At 44.5% G+C, this 11,579-nt stretch overlaps 1 protein-coding gene across 1 annotated transcript in view; it reads left to right on the top strand.

The window, feature by feature from the left end:
• The first annotated feature begins 5,633 nt into the window (after nt 1–5,633).
• Nucleotides 5,634–11,579, top strand: part of MGAM2 (maltase-glucoamylase 2 (putative)) — a 92,460-nt gene continuing 86,514 nt past the window's right edge. The window contains exons 1-2 of the mRNA XM_030885264.1: nt 5,634–5,739; nt 9,437–9,513. Of these exons, the coding sequence (XP_030741124.1) occupies nt 5,634–5,739; nt 9,437–9,513 (183 nt within the window). The remainder of the gene's footprint in view (nt 5,740–9,436; nt 9,514–11,579) is intronic.

Raw genomic sequence — 11,579 nt, 5'->3', positions numbered from 1 at the left:
GGAATGAAAAGGCCACAGCATTTTCCCATGAGCTTTTAAATTTGTTTTCCAAGCTCCTTCGTAAGTGTACACCCATGTCCGAAGCAACCATCTCCACGCTGGTCAACAGGTGGCGATAGCATGCATGCCCATCCATAGATGATAGGATAAACAAAGTGTGGTCCGTTCAGATGGAAAGTCGGGGTTCCCACGGCACAGAGTTTGATTCATGGCAGCCCCACCAGTGGCAGAGAGGAGTCATGCTCCGTGGGGAGGGGTGTGTCTCACAGATGTGCAGGAGTAGCTTGACAGGGTTGGGTGTCTCTGGAAATACCTCGGGGTGGACTTAAAGTGTAGAAGGCATTCAGTTTTTCTGACAGACTCTTCAGAGACCTGCCGTGCCACCCAGGTGCTCCAGCGACGTGCGGCAGGGACTTGTTCGCCGGTGGAAGAGAACGCCACACTAACGATGTCCTGGGAATAGCAAGGAAGGGTGTTCTGACCCAGAGACGTCACATGAGCTGTGTCCTGGGTGGGCTTTGAAGAGGGACACATATTGTATGGATGTATTTTCCTGGACCAGGCACATCCAGAGAGGCAGAAATCATACGAGGGGGGATCAGGGACTGTTGGAGGGAGCCATTGTTTAATGCTCGATGAGTTTGGGGCGGGGAAAGAATTTTTGGAAATACGAGGCAATGGCGGTACACCATTGTGAACGTAACTGTTGCCTCCGAATTGTTGGCTGTGTTGAGTCTGTGGGAGAGCTGAATGCGACATCGTCTAGCTGGATCTACGAATCTCAGTCTCAGAGCTGGATACGCAGACTGAGTTGTCTTCAGATGTTACATAACATTTTCTGAGTTGCTGGGATTCCTGAAAATGTGTGGGCACACTTTTTGCTTTTACACTTTTTATGGTGAATGGGTCAGAGGTTTTACAGGGAAATTCATCAATTTTACACTCTTTTATTCATGTGCATTCTGTTTTACCTCGTGCATTTCAACCCTCTCAAGGTAGGGGTGCCCATCTCACCTCCTCCCTGTGTTTTCTGGTCTCCATCCCTCTTCTGCTCCTAGCCCTTCTGAACTTTGCCCACGGGTAAAGTGATCCCAAATGGTAGGCTATTCTAAGGTGTTCAAGATCAATAGTGGCATTATTTCCCTTACAGACATACCTATTGTTTGGTTGCAAATTGAACCACAGGGATGAGTTCATTAGCACACCAAAAGCTCGGCCCTCGTTTTGGAGCGTGTTCTGATCTCTAGCTGGGAGGCAAGCCTAGACTCCTTCATGATTTTCGTGTGATATCTTCCTCCCACCCTATGATGGGCCTTCTAATGGGATCCCTTTCAGAACAGTGAAGCGGGAGCAAGGCACCATCTAGTTCTTCCGGTCTCTGGATCCTGCAGACTGACCCCCACGTGCTCCATTAGTCCACTGGACTCATTGTTTCCAAGGTCTTGAATTTTCATTACTCTTCTTTCTTGTAGGCAGAAAGAGACTGACACCTTAGATGGTATTGCATGGCCTTAGATGATCACTCATGATTTTTAAGTCCCCAGGCACTGCTCACCAAAATAAGATGTAGAACAAAGTCTTTGTGGACTGCATCATGCCACTTGAATTGGTGTCCCATGAGAATCTGGCCCTGAGCCCCCAGGCCCAGAGACTCATTCTTCCAAGGAGCCTGGTTATGTTCAAGTGTCCATAACTTGATCCCCGGTATGCTCCACCACATCGTCCATGGATCTAGTTACAGGACAAGTAAACGCCCATGTACAATAACTTCTGTGAGGATGGAAGCATGGGGAATACCAACACTTACTACTAAGTAGGGAACGGTTAGGGGAATTGAAAAGGAACCAGGAAAAGTGGAAAGCCGAGTTGGAGTGGCACCAAGGAATCCAGAGGTGGGGTGTTTCAGGAGGAGGGAGTGGTTGGTGGAGTTAAATGATTAAATCAGTGCTCAGTGTATTTGGCAGCTAAGTTGGGTTGCACTTGGTAAGTTTCCGTGGAATGGAAGAAACAAAGCCTTGCCAGTCATCGGTAAGGAAGTTAATACCGCATGGGTTATCTTTGGAAGGTTAGCTGTGGAAGGAAAAAAGAAAGTTGTAATGGTTTCTAGAGAGGAATACGGAATCATCAATAGAGTGTATGGTGATGGGGGGAGAGGTGCATTTATGAGGGAAACGGACAACTTCAGAGAGAAAACAGATTCACTGCCGTCCAGTCAATCCCAATTCATTGTGACCCTATAGGAGAGGGTAGAACTGACCCTGTGGGCTTCCAAGACTATAATTCAAGCCTTGTTTTTCTCCTGTGGAGAGGCTGGTGGTCTGGAACTGTTGACCTTGTTTGTGTTTAACAGCTCAGCGTATAACCCACTACACCAGCAGGGATGTTGTTAATCCAACAAAGGGGTGAGAATTGGTGGATTATAACTTTTGAGAAATTCAAGGCCTGCCAAGTGTAGAAAATAGATGTAGGGGTTCGATTTGGAAAAGAAGGCGGTGGGGGTGGGGTGGGGGAGGCTCTTGTATTGAGCCTACCAGGAAGGAGATAAGACCCAAGGAGAAATGATGCCTTCGGCTGATAGAATTGGCAAGAATACTAAATATACCATGGACTGCCAGAGGAATACACAAATCTGTCTGAGAGGAGGTACAACTAGGATGTTCTTTAGAAGTGAAGATGGCAAGATTTTGTCTTGTCTACGTCAGACATGTCATCAGGAAAAACCAGTCACTAGGAAGGGACATCGTGTTTGGCAAAGAACAAGGTCCGTGAAAAAGAAGGAGCCCATCAACCAGAACGATTGGCACAGTCGCTACAACCATGAGCCGAAATGTAGCAGCAAATGTGAGAAGAACACAGAACCAGGCAACATTCCTTCATCATGCAAAAGGTCGATATGGGTCAGGGCCACCTGGGCACCAGCCACCACCACCATATGGCAGTTGTGTGGAAGTTCTGTAGACATGTATAGACAGTTCTGTAGGATGACTCGGGTTCCAAATCAGGGCAAGAAAGTAGTTTCTGCAAAACATGGTTGTCTCTGTGAGATGCTACTGGCTGCTGGTGAGAGAGGAGTATCTCCGTCTTGAAAAGAAGAGCCGGTGTTTGAGACATCTGGCATGACCAATGCCAGGGTTTGGCAAGATTGTCAGCTAGCATTCAGATTCAGAGTCCCAGTGACGCCTGTGTCAGGCGAGGTGCAGAGATAAACATAGCTGGCCAATTTCTGGATTGATCTAGGGAGGCGGTTTAATTATAAGGGTTCAATGGGCAGAGAAGGGTGCAAGGTAGGTGATAGCAGTGACTGGGAGTTGGCTAAGCAGTTCTTGTAGACATGGAGGCCTTGGTGAGTTGGGTATTAAAGCTAGGAGGAATGAGGTGATCTCTTTTAAATGAAAAAAAAAATAGGAAATCTAATAATACATCACATATCTGAAGAGAACGAGAGTAAACCATTTGACTAACCAAAGCTAAAGGAGAGTCCCTTGATACATCTAGGTTGACAAGAGAGGATAGTTATTAGATCCCCCACTTCAACCCTAAACCCCATTTCACTTCCTAAATTCCTCTTAGCAAATTATCTGTAGATTTTTACTCCTCACTCCCACGACCATATTTAAGGTAGTTCTTCTTTTCTTCCCCACACGTTAACTACTTCAACCCAGACCAGAAGCTATGCACTTCAATGAAAACACTTGTAGAAAATGTTCCCAGCCTTGGGCTAGGAAGCAGCAAGTGACGGAGGGATTGCCATTGAATTTTAGGGGGTCCATGGGATTGCAAGGCCCAGGCATGGGGTCTGATTAACCTTTTACTTGGAGCAGAAAAGTGAGAGTACATCCACAAATAAATCTGACCTTATTTTATAAACAAGAGAATACACAAGACCCACTGCCGTTGACTAGATTCTGACTGCATTATATAGGGTTTCCGAAGCTCTCAACCTTTCTGGAAGCAGACAGCCTCCTCTTTGTCCCACGGATTGGTTGGTGAATTTGAACCACTGACCTTGGGGTTAACAGCCCGATGCTTACCAGACAGTGTCAGCAGAGCTCCTTGAAAGAATATGGGGGGGCTTCGAAAAGTTTGTGGAAGAGTGGAATGAAAAGAGAATGAGCTTTTCCTGTCTCTCACAGACATCCAAATAGAGATGATGCCCACTTGTTATAAGAAAGAGGGAACAGGAATTAGGAATAAGGAAGCTTTAGTCATTCCTGATTCAGGACACCCTTCAATATGCCAAATATTTTAGAGCCTGGCTTTGTACATGATCTTCAGGGTCACCATGGGCCACTACATTTATACAATTTTGTTGCCGGTGAACTGTTAAGAAAAATATCACATGTAACCAATAATAGAAATTGACATTTATTTCATATATGATTTACCATTGGGGTAACATCTCAAGTAAACAGCAACAACCAATGACATTGCCATTGAGTGAATTCCAACTGGCAGAAGCCCTATAAGGACCGAGAACTGCTCTGTAGGGTTCTCGAGGCAGCAGATTAACAATTCTTTGGGCCTTGGAGAAGCTGGTGGGATTGAACCATTGGCCATTTGATGAGAAGCCAAATGGACAAAAATGTCACAAGGAAGAATTATTCTCTACAGATTTTTATACTCTGGTTGATTGCTAGTCAAACAATTGTGGTTATTAAGGTTGTGCACAACCTTAGATTACATAACAATGAAAAGAATTATGGATTCACCTGAGATCATAGCTTTGGAGTTTCTTTTGAAACCAGACATCAATAGTTCTTTTCAAAGCAACATGCTCTTTTCTAAGTTATCTAGCCCATTGTTTGAGAATAGGTTCTCGTCTTCTCAAGGCTTGCCCTCCAAAGATCATCTCAGCATGATGATAGCTCGGGTGAGTCACTTCCACCCCCATGGATCCCAGAAACTTAGATTTTACAAGAACAAAAACTCTGTTTCTCAGAACTTATGAGTAAGAGCATGCAGGGGACTATGCTGGTTTACCACCAGATCCTTCAAAGGATCAGTGACCCTGGAACAGTTCAACCCTCTGCATTATGCTAGGGAAACTAGAATAAGACCTGGATTCTGGTTTCTCTACTTTCTCTTTCTAGCATTTCCCTTTCTTCTTACTTTGCCGGGGGTGGGGGTGGGGGTGGACATCAGGGTGTGGAGAGCAGGCATCTAAAGGGCATTGTGAACCATCTCAAGCCTTTATTTTCCTCGTTCACTCTGTTCCACCCAACCCTTCCCCAGTTTGTCATGTCTGGTGTCGTTTTCCACAACTACCCCTTTATGTGACAGAGGCAAACGCTCTTGAGGTGTTGGAGGAACAGAGTTCATTGGGGCACTGCGATAAGTGGCAATAAATGCTATCTGAATTAGATAAAGAGAAAGGCTGAGGCAACAAGAGAGACTTGGGGTGGGGGCAGAGGAGGGAGGGTGAGAAATAGAGGAAACCATTGGGAGGTTGGAGAAATTGCTTAGCTATGTCGAATGCAAAAACGATGATCCCCACCTAATTCACAAGAAAGAGAGAGAGATGCTGACCAACAAATTGTCTTGTAGATCCACTCATTGTAATCTCAATGCCCAGCAATTCTTGGACTGGAGGAGCGTTGTTATTTGCTTTAATGCAGACATCTGTGTCCTTCCAGATGGCCAGGAAGCTCAGCGTGCTGGAAGTCCTCCTGATCATCTTCTTCATAATTGTATTATCCGTAGATATCCTTCTACTGATGCTTGTGTTGGAGAAAGATAAAGGTAAGGGAAATGCTAATGGCTGCCCCGTGGAAGCGTTGGCAATGGAAGCCTCTCATTGGACTTTTCACCCGTCACCACTGCAGGAGTCAAAATCCATACCTGCAACTAATTTTAAGCCTGTAACTAAAATGAGAGTGGCTATCTCTAAAGCAAGACCTTGATTGTTAGTGATATTCAAGGTTTCCCGAGTCCAACTTAATACCATTCTAACAGGATGCAGAATTGAACCCACCAGGATGCCTGTCCTTCAAGCCAGAGTCTTGAGGGGACTAGAGCCTCCAAGGATGGAGACCATGAAGACAACAGTGTCCAGTTCTATTCGTTTCTGGAAGGAGACATTAGGTTCCAAGGAAGTTGAGAGCTAATTTGTTTGGCTGTGATGTCAGTGGCGCTCAGCCTCCATTTTTGAGTTGGGTTGAAATCATGATGATTTCCCTCATAGAAGCCTCTGGAACTCCTAGCTCACTCTGGAAAAACAACCAGCCGCATGCCCTGTCCTATGTGCACACACTGGACCCTAAACAATCCAAGAACACGTGTGAGACAAAAATCTCTTTTTATTTCAGACAGGATCTGGGATTCTGGGCTTTGCTCTGCATGATAAAGTCTGACTTATAAATCGAACTTAATTAAGCCTTGGGTGCTGAGGAAGCATAATAGGATCAGCACCATGCCTATTCCGTTTTCTCTTCACCACCCTCTACAGTAAGCAGGTAGACACTTGCTAAGGACAATTGTGGCATTGGAAGATGATTGGAAAACCATTGATCCAAACCATTCTTGAACCCATTCCTACTTTTACCCTGTAGAGGCTGGTCGGGGTACTGGGTGCATGACATCAATGCCTGCTATATACGAAAGAAGTTGACCCTGTCATTTGACATAGAACGACATCTTCTGACCTGCACTGATTCTGAATCAGGCTCTGATTCATCTAGAGCTGTTCTACTTTTAAGTATTTTACATGTTGGACCCGATCAAGTGCTTTGAAGACATGTTTGCATGGGTTGAAAGGAACAGTTAAAACAACAACTTTATAGTACACACACACAATTGTAAAGCCACACAGATTGTAGAGACCGTTTTGATTGGGGATGTCTGAATGAAGATAGAACATGAAAGGGAACCTCTTTGCCTACTTCTAATGTTGCTCAGGCTTTTAGTACCAGATCCAAGAAGGTATCACTGAACTCAAGGTCACAAAGATTCTTCTGTTTTACAGTTTGAACTCTTACATCAGGAGACTTCAAAACACTTGTGGAAAATGGAATTAAAAACGGATGGAAAATGTCAATACACTTTTTGCCGCCCCATCGTATTTAGGGCTATGCTCCATATCGAGTGTGTTACTGTGTAGGCATTCCTTCCTTTGCCTGTGGACATCCGATTGTCCCACGTATATCTTCTTCATTCCATTCCTTCACTCTCAGCAACTTGTAAGGGAGGCTGTGTAGCTATTATTGGCCCCATTTCAAGTCTAGACATTCACTCAACATCGGTTTTTCATATTTTTGCTTTTATCATCTTTTTTAACCTCACCCCATATAAATGTGGAGGTTCTCAGCATAAAAACCTATGTCTCAAAAGGTACAACCAAGGGAGTGAAAAGATGTCTTAGGAGAATGTATTTGCCAATCATGTATTTGATAAGGGTGTGGAAATAAGATATGTAGAGAAATCTGATCATTCAATCATAAAAGGACAAATAACCCAATTACAAAGTGGACATAAGGCTCAAAGAGATATTACTCCAAACATATACAAATGGTCAGTGACCACATGAAGAGTCTACATCATCGCCCACTGGAAAACAGCAATGAGACAGACAATATCACAGTTACTAAGGATGTGGATAAGCTAGCCTCATGCATCACTGAATGTAGAATGGTGAAAACACTTTGACAGAAGTATGGCAGGTCCTCTAAGAGCCAAAGATAGAATCAACTAGATAGAATCAACTATGACTTGGAAGGTAAGAATTGAAAACGTACATTCACACAAAGCTTTTGCACAATGACGGAAAAATGGGAATTAGCCCTCGACATCCACCCATTGATGAATGAAGAAGTCCAGTGTTGCCTATTCAGACAATAGACTAGTGCTCAGCCATAAATAGGAGAGGCATCCTAATGTATGCGTACTACAGCATGGATGCACCTTAAACACAATGGGCTAAATGAAAGATGTCAACCAGAAGACCATGGATTATTTGCTTCCATTTAGCTGAGATGTGTAAAAAAGGCTGTTTCATAGAGGCAGAATGGAGATTCATTGTTTCATGGGCCAAGAGCAGGCGAGGGGAGTGGGGATGTCCTACTCTGGGCTGTTGTTGTTGTTATTAGGTGCTTTGGGGCTGACTTGGAGCAACCTGATGTCCAACAGATGGAGACACCAGCAGGAGGGGAGGACAAACCTCTCTGGAGGGGAGTTCTGAGTCAGGATGCCTGGTGCTGTTTAAGGGCTCCCTCCTGTTTAAGGCCAACTTGATCTGGTGTCTCTTAAGACTGTTTTTTGCTTGTTCTTATCTTTCCCTAGCACCAGTTAAACTTTGTATAAACTTAATCACGCAGCTAAGGCGCGCTTTCCCTGTGCTCAAAAAATGCATGGAAAATGGAATTAAAAAACAATGGAAGGTCAGCAGAATTAATTCTTTGTGCAAGAGCTCCTCAGGAAATGATTTTGCTCTAACCTAGTTATCTTAACAATCTGTCCGGGGTGAGGGTAAGGGTGGGGTGGGGAATCTATTTTGTAATCACCTAGGCTCAAACCCACTTGCCCTAACCTGTTGGCTGAACTTCACATTTCAAAGGAATTCAAGTTAAAGTTCTTCTGACCTAAAAGCATTACTTCCACTATCACCAGCCCTAACTCCCACCAGCAGTTAAGGACTGGGTCCACTCTACTTAGTCCACATAAGCCCTGTACGATGCTTTAACTAGAACAGCCCCCTTTTGTCAAGTAAATTTGCTAACCAAGCTGAAACCCACCTGGGAAAGACTCAGGCTTGCCTTCCGAGCCCCTGACTCAGGATACCCCACTTGGTGATAGTCTAGGGTTACAACTACCAAGGGCGTGGTTTCCTTCAGCTTCTTGGGGCTCCTTCACTAAGAATCCCACCACCCTTCCTCCATGTTGATGTGCTGGATCTCACGCACTCAACGGAATGGAATTTATTCTCTTCCTGACTTGCTCTGCCTCTTTACTTTCAATAAATCTCTTCATTTTCTTTTAAACGGAGTCTCGGTTGTACATGATACCACCAATGGGTGGAGAGTTTCTGGAGTGGGGATGACATTTTTATGAGATTAGATAGTAGTGATGGTTGTCCAACTTGTAAACGTCATTAAACACAAACAAAACATACAAAAGAACCACGTTGGATTCTATACGTTAAGAGAATTGTACGTGGGGAAATATGGACTTGGTAAAAGTGTCAAATATACTTTTACACAGTTTTTTTACCAGTAGGAATTTCAGAGCCATTAGTTGTATCTCAATAGAGCAAGTTAACAATGAGCAGATGGGTCTAACCTTGGAGCGTCAGACAGTGCACATGACTGGTGCTCCCACTGGCAGTCGTTGCTTGGTTTCTGATGCCCTTTACCTTGGGAACGGCCTGAAAGTTTGCTGATCGCAGTGCCAACGTTCTTGTTGATTACACTGCCCACGTTTACGTCGGTCTCTTCTTCCTCTGCAGACTCCTTTGTGGCAGAGTGCCCGGCGATCCCCGAATCGGAAAGGATAGACTGCGCTCCTGGCCAGGCAGTGACACAGGTCAGAGAACTAGCCTTCCTGCCCCTGGCCTGTACACCTGAGATCCGACTGCGGGGAGGGGAGAGAGGGTGGTGGTGATGGAGTGTTTGGGGTCTTTTCTCTCAGTCTTATTGAAATAAAGGCAGTGGGAAGAGAGGAGAGAAGATGGAGCTATCAGACGACACGTGGGCACTTGGGGAGGGCAAGGGTTTCCAGGTGTCATGCAGCTGTCATAGGTGCAGAGCCATAAAGGGTTAAATGTGTGTGGGCTAGATGGTGTACTCCTTGAGGATAGGGAATGAGTGTCTGAGCCACTTGTAGAACTCAAGCGACTTGTTCTATTATTTATATCGACATTTATATGATATTGCTGCTGCGTGTCTGTGACTTGATTCTGACTCTTAGGAACTTCCTAGGGCAGAGTAGAACCGTGTCCTGGTTCCCCGGAGGGCTGTAATCGTTGCTGCTAGATGCCTCTGGATCTGTTTTGACTCACGGCCACCCTGTATACAACAGAACGAAACACCACCTGGTCCTGCGCCATCCACACACCTGTTCCTATGTTTGAGGCCATCGATGAAGCCACTGTGTCCACCTATCTTCTCTGGGCTCTTCCTCTTTTTCACTGCCTCTCTACTTCACTAGACCCGATGTCCTTCTGCAGGGACTGGTCTCTCTTGAGGGCAAGTCCAAAGTAAGTGAGATGAAGTCTCTCCATCTTTGTCTCTAAGGAGCATTCTGACTGTACTTCTTCCAAGACATATTTGTTTTGTCTTTGGGCAATCCCTGGTGTTTTCAAAACTCTTCCTCAGCACCCAAAATCTTTAGGATAACAAATGATTATGTGTCTTCTACTGTGGAACTGTTTGCAAACTCACTGCCATTGAGTCAATTCTGACTCATAGTGACCCCTCTGTGGAGTTGGTGGTGGGTTTGAACTACCCACCTTTCAGTTAGCACCCAGCATTTTACCATTGTGCCTCTTACATTTGTTTATCTTTTGTCTTTGCTTTTATACATTCCCACAAGCTCAGGTACCATCAACCTCAATGGAAATCTATCTAAATAGAGACTTTTCTATTTTACAAATGTGCATGAGTCACTGCGCTAAATCATTGCTTACCAATTCATGTGCTTGAAGGTCTAGATAAAATCTTTGGACAATACTCAATTCAGTGAGAACCACCGTGTCTAAACTGACAGGTCCCTGTGGGCAAGGAGTCAGAACTGAAAAAGAGGAGTTGGACAGAATGCTCGCATCTACCTTTGGGAGGGTGGTCATTCTAGGCAATGGAATGTCAAGCTTAGCCCTTCGCCTCCCCAAAAGATGTAGCAAGGAAACATCGGATGTGGAAAGGCGAGAAGCTAAAGAAGGCCAATGGTGTGAGTCGTTCTCACACAAATACAGATTCTGAACACCTGTCGGTTGATATGGATGCATGGGAAGCCATGACAGTGTCATCCATCATCATGATATGCATGGAATAAGTTCAGAATTTTCAAGAATAATGGCAGTATTTGTCGTTTGATTGGATGATTAAGGGATGTGATTTTTAAGCAATCAATTTTAGTCTTTAAAAATTTTGTTTATTTTAACATCATTTTATTGAGGGCTCCTACAGCTTTTATAACAATCCATATATCAAGTGTATCAAGCATATTTGTATATATGTTGCCATCATTATTTTCTAAACATTTACTTTCTATTTGAGCATTTGGTATCAGCTCTTCTTTTTACCCTCACTCCCCACCCTCCACCCTAGGGACCCCTTGATAAACAATAGATTATTATTATTATTTTCATATCTTATACTGTCCACTGTCTCCTGTTCCCCTTCTCCCAAGGTTTCTTTCCCCTCCTCTCACCACCTTCCCTCTGGTATCTCCCCACATTCCTGGTAATGATATTCCCATTTCTGTTCCTGAGGGATTTATCTGACCTGGATCCCGTGTGTCGTGAGCTCTTATCTCCACCTGTGTACATGCTCTGGCCTAGCCCAAGGTGAAAGGCAAGATTGGGGTCATGATAGTGGGGGATGAGGAAGCCTCAAGGAACTAGAGGAATATTGTGTGTTTCATTGGTGCTA

Source organism: Echinops telfairi, unplaced genomic scaffold (assembly GCF_000313985.2).
Source record: "Echinops telfairi isolate 266 unplaced genomic scaffold, ASM31398v2 ScPeMD7_23;HRSCAF=83, whole genome shotgun sequence".
NCBI lineage: Eukaryota > Metazoa > Chordata > Mammalia > Afrosoricida > Tenrecidae > Echinops > Echinops telfairi.
The sequence above is the reverse complement of the archived record's forward strand: the minus strand, read 5'-3'. Positions and strand labels throughout refer to the sequence as shown.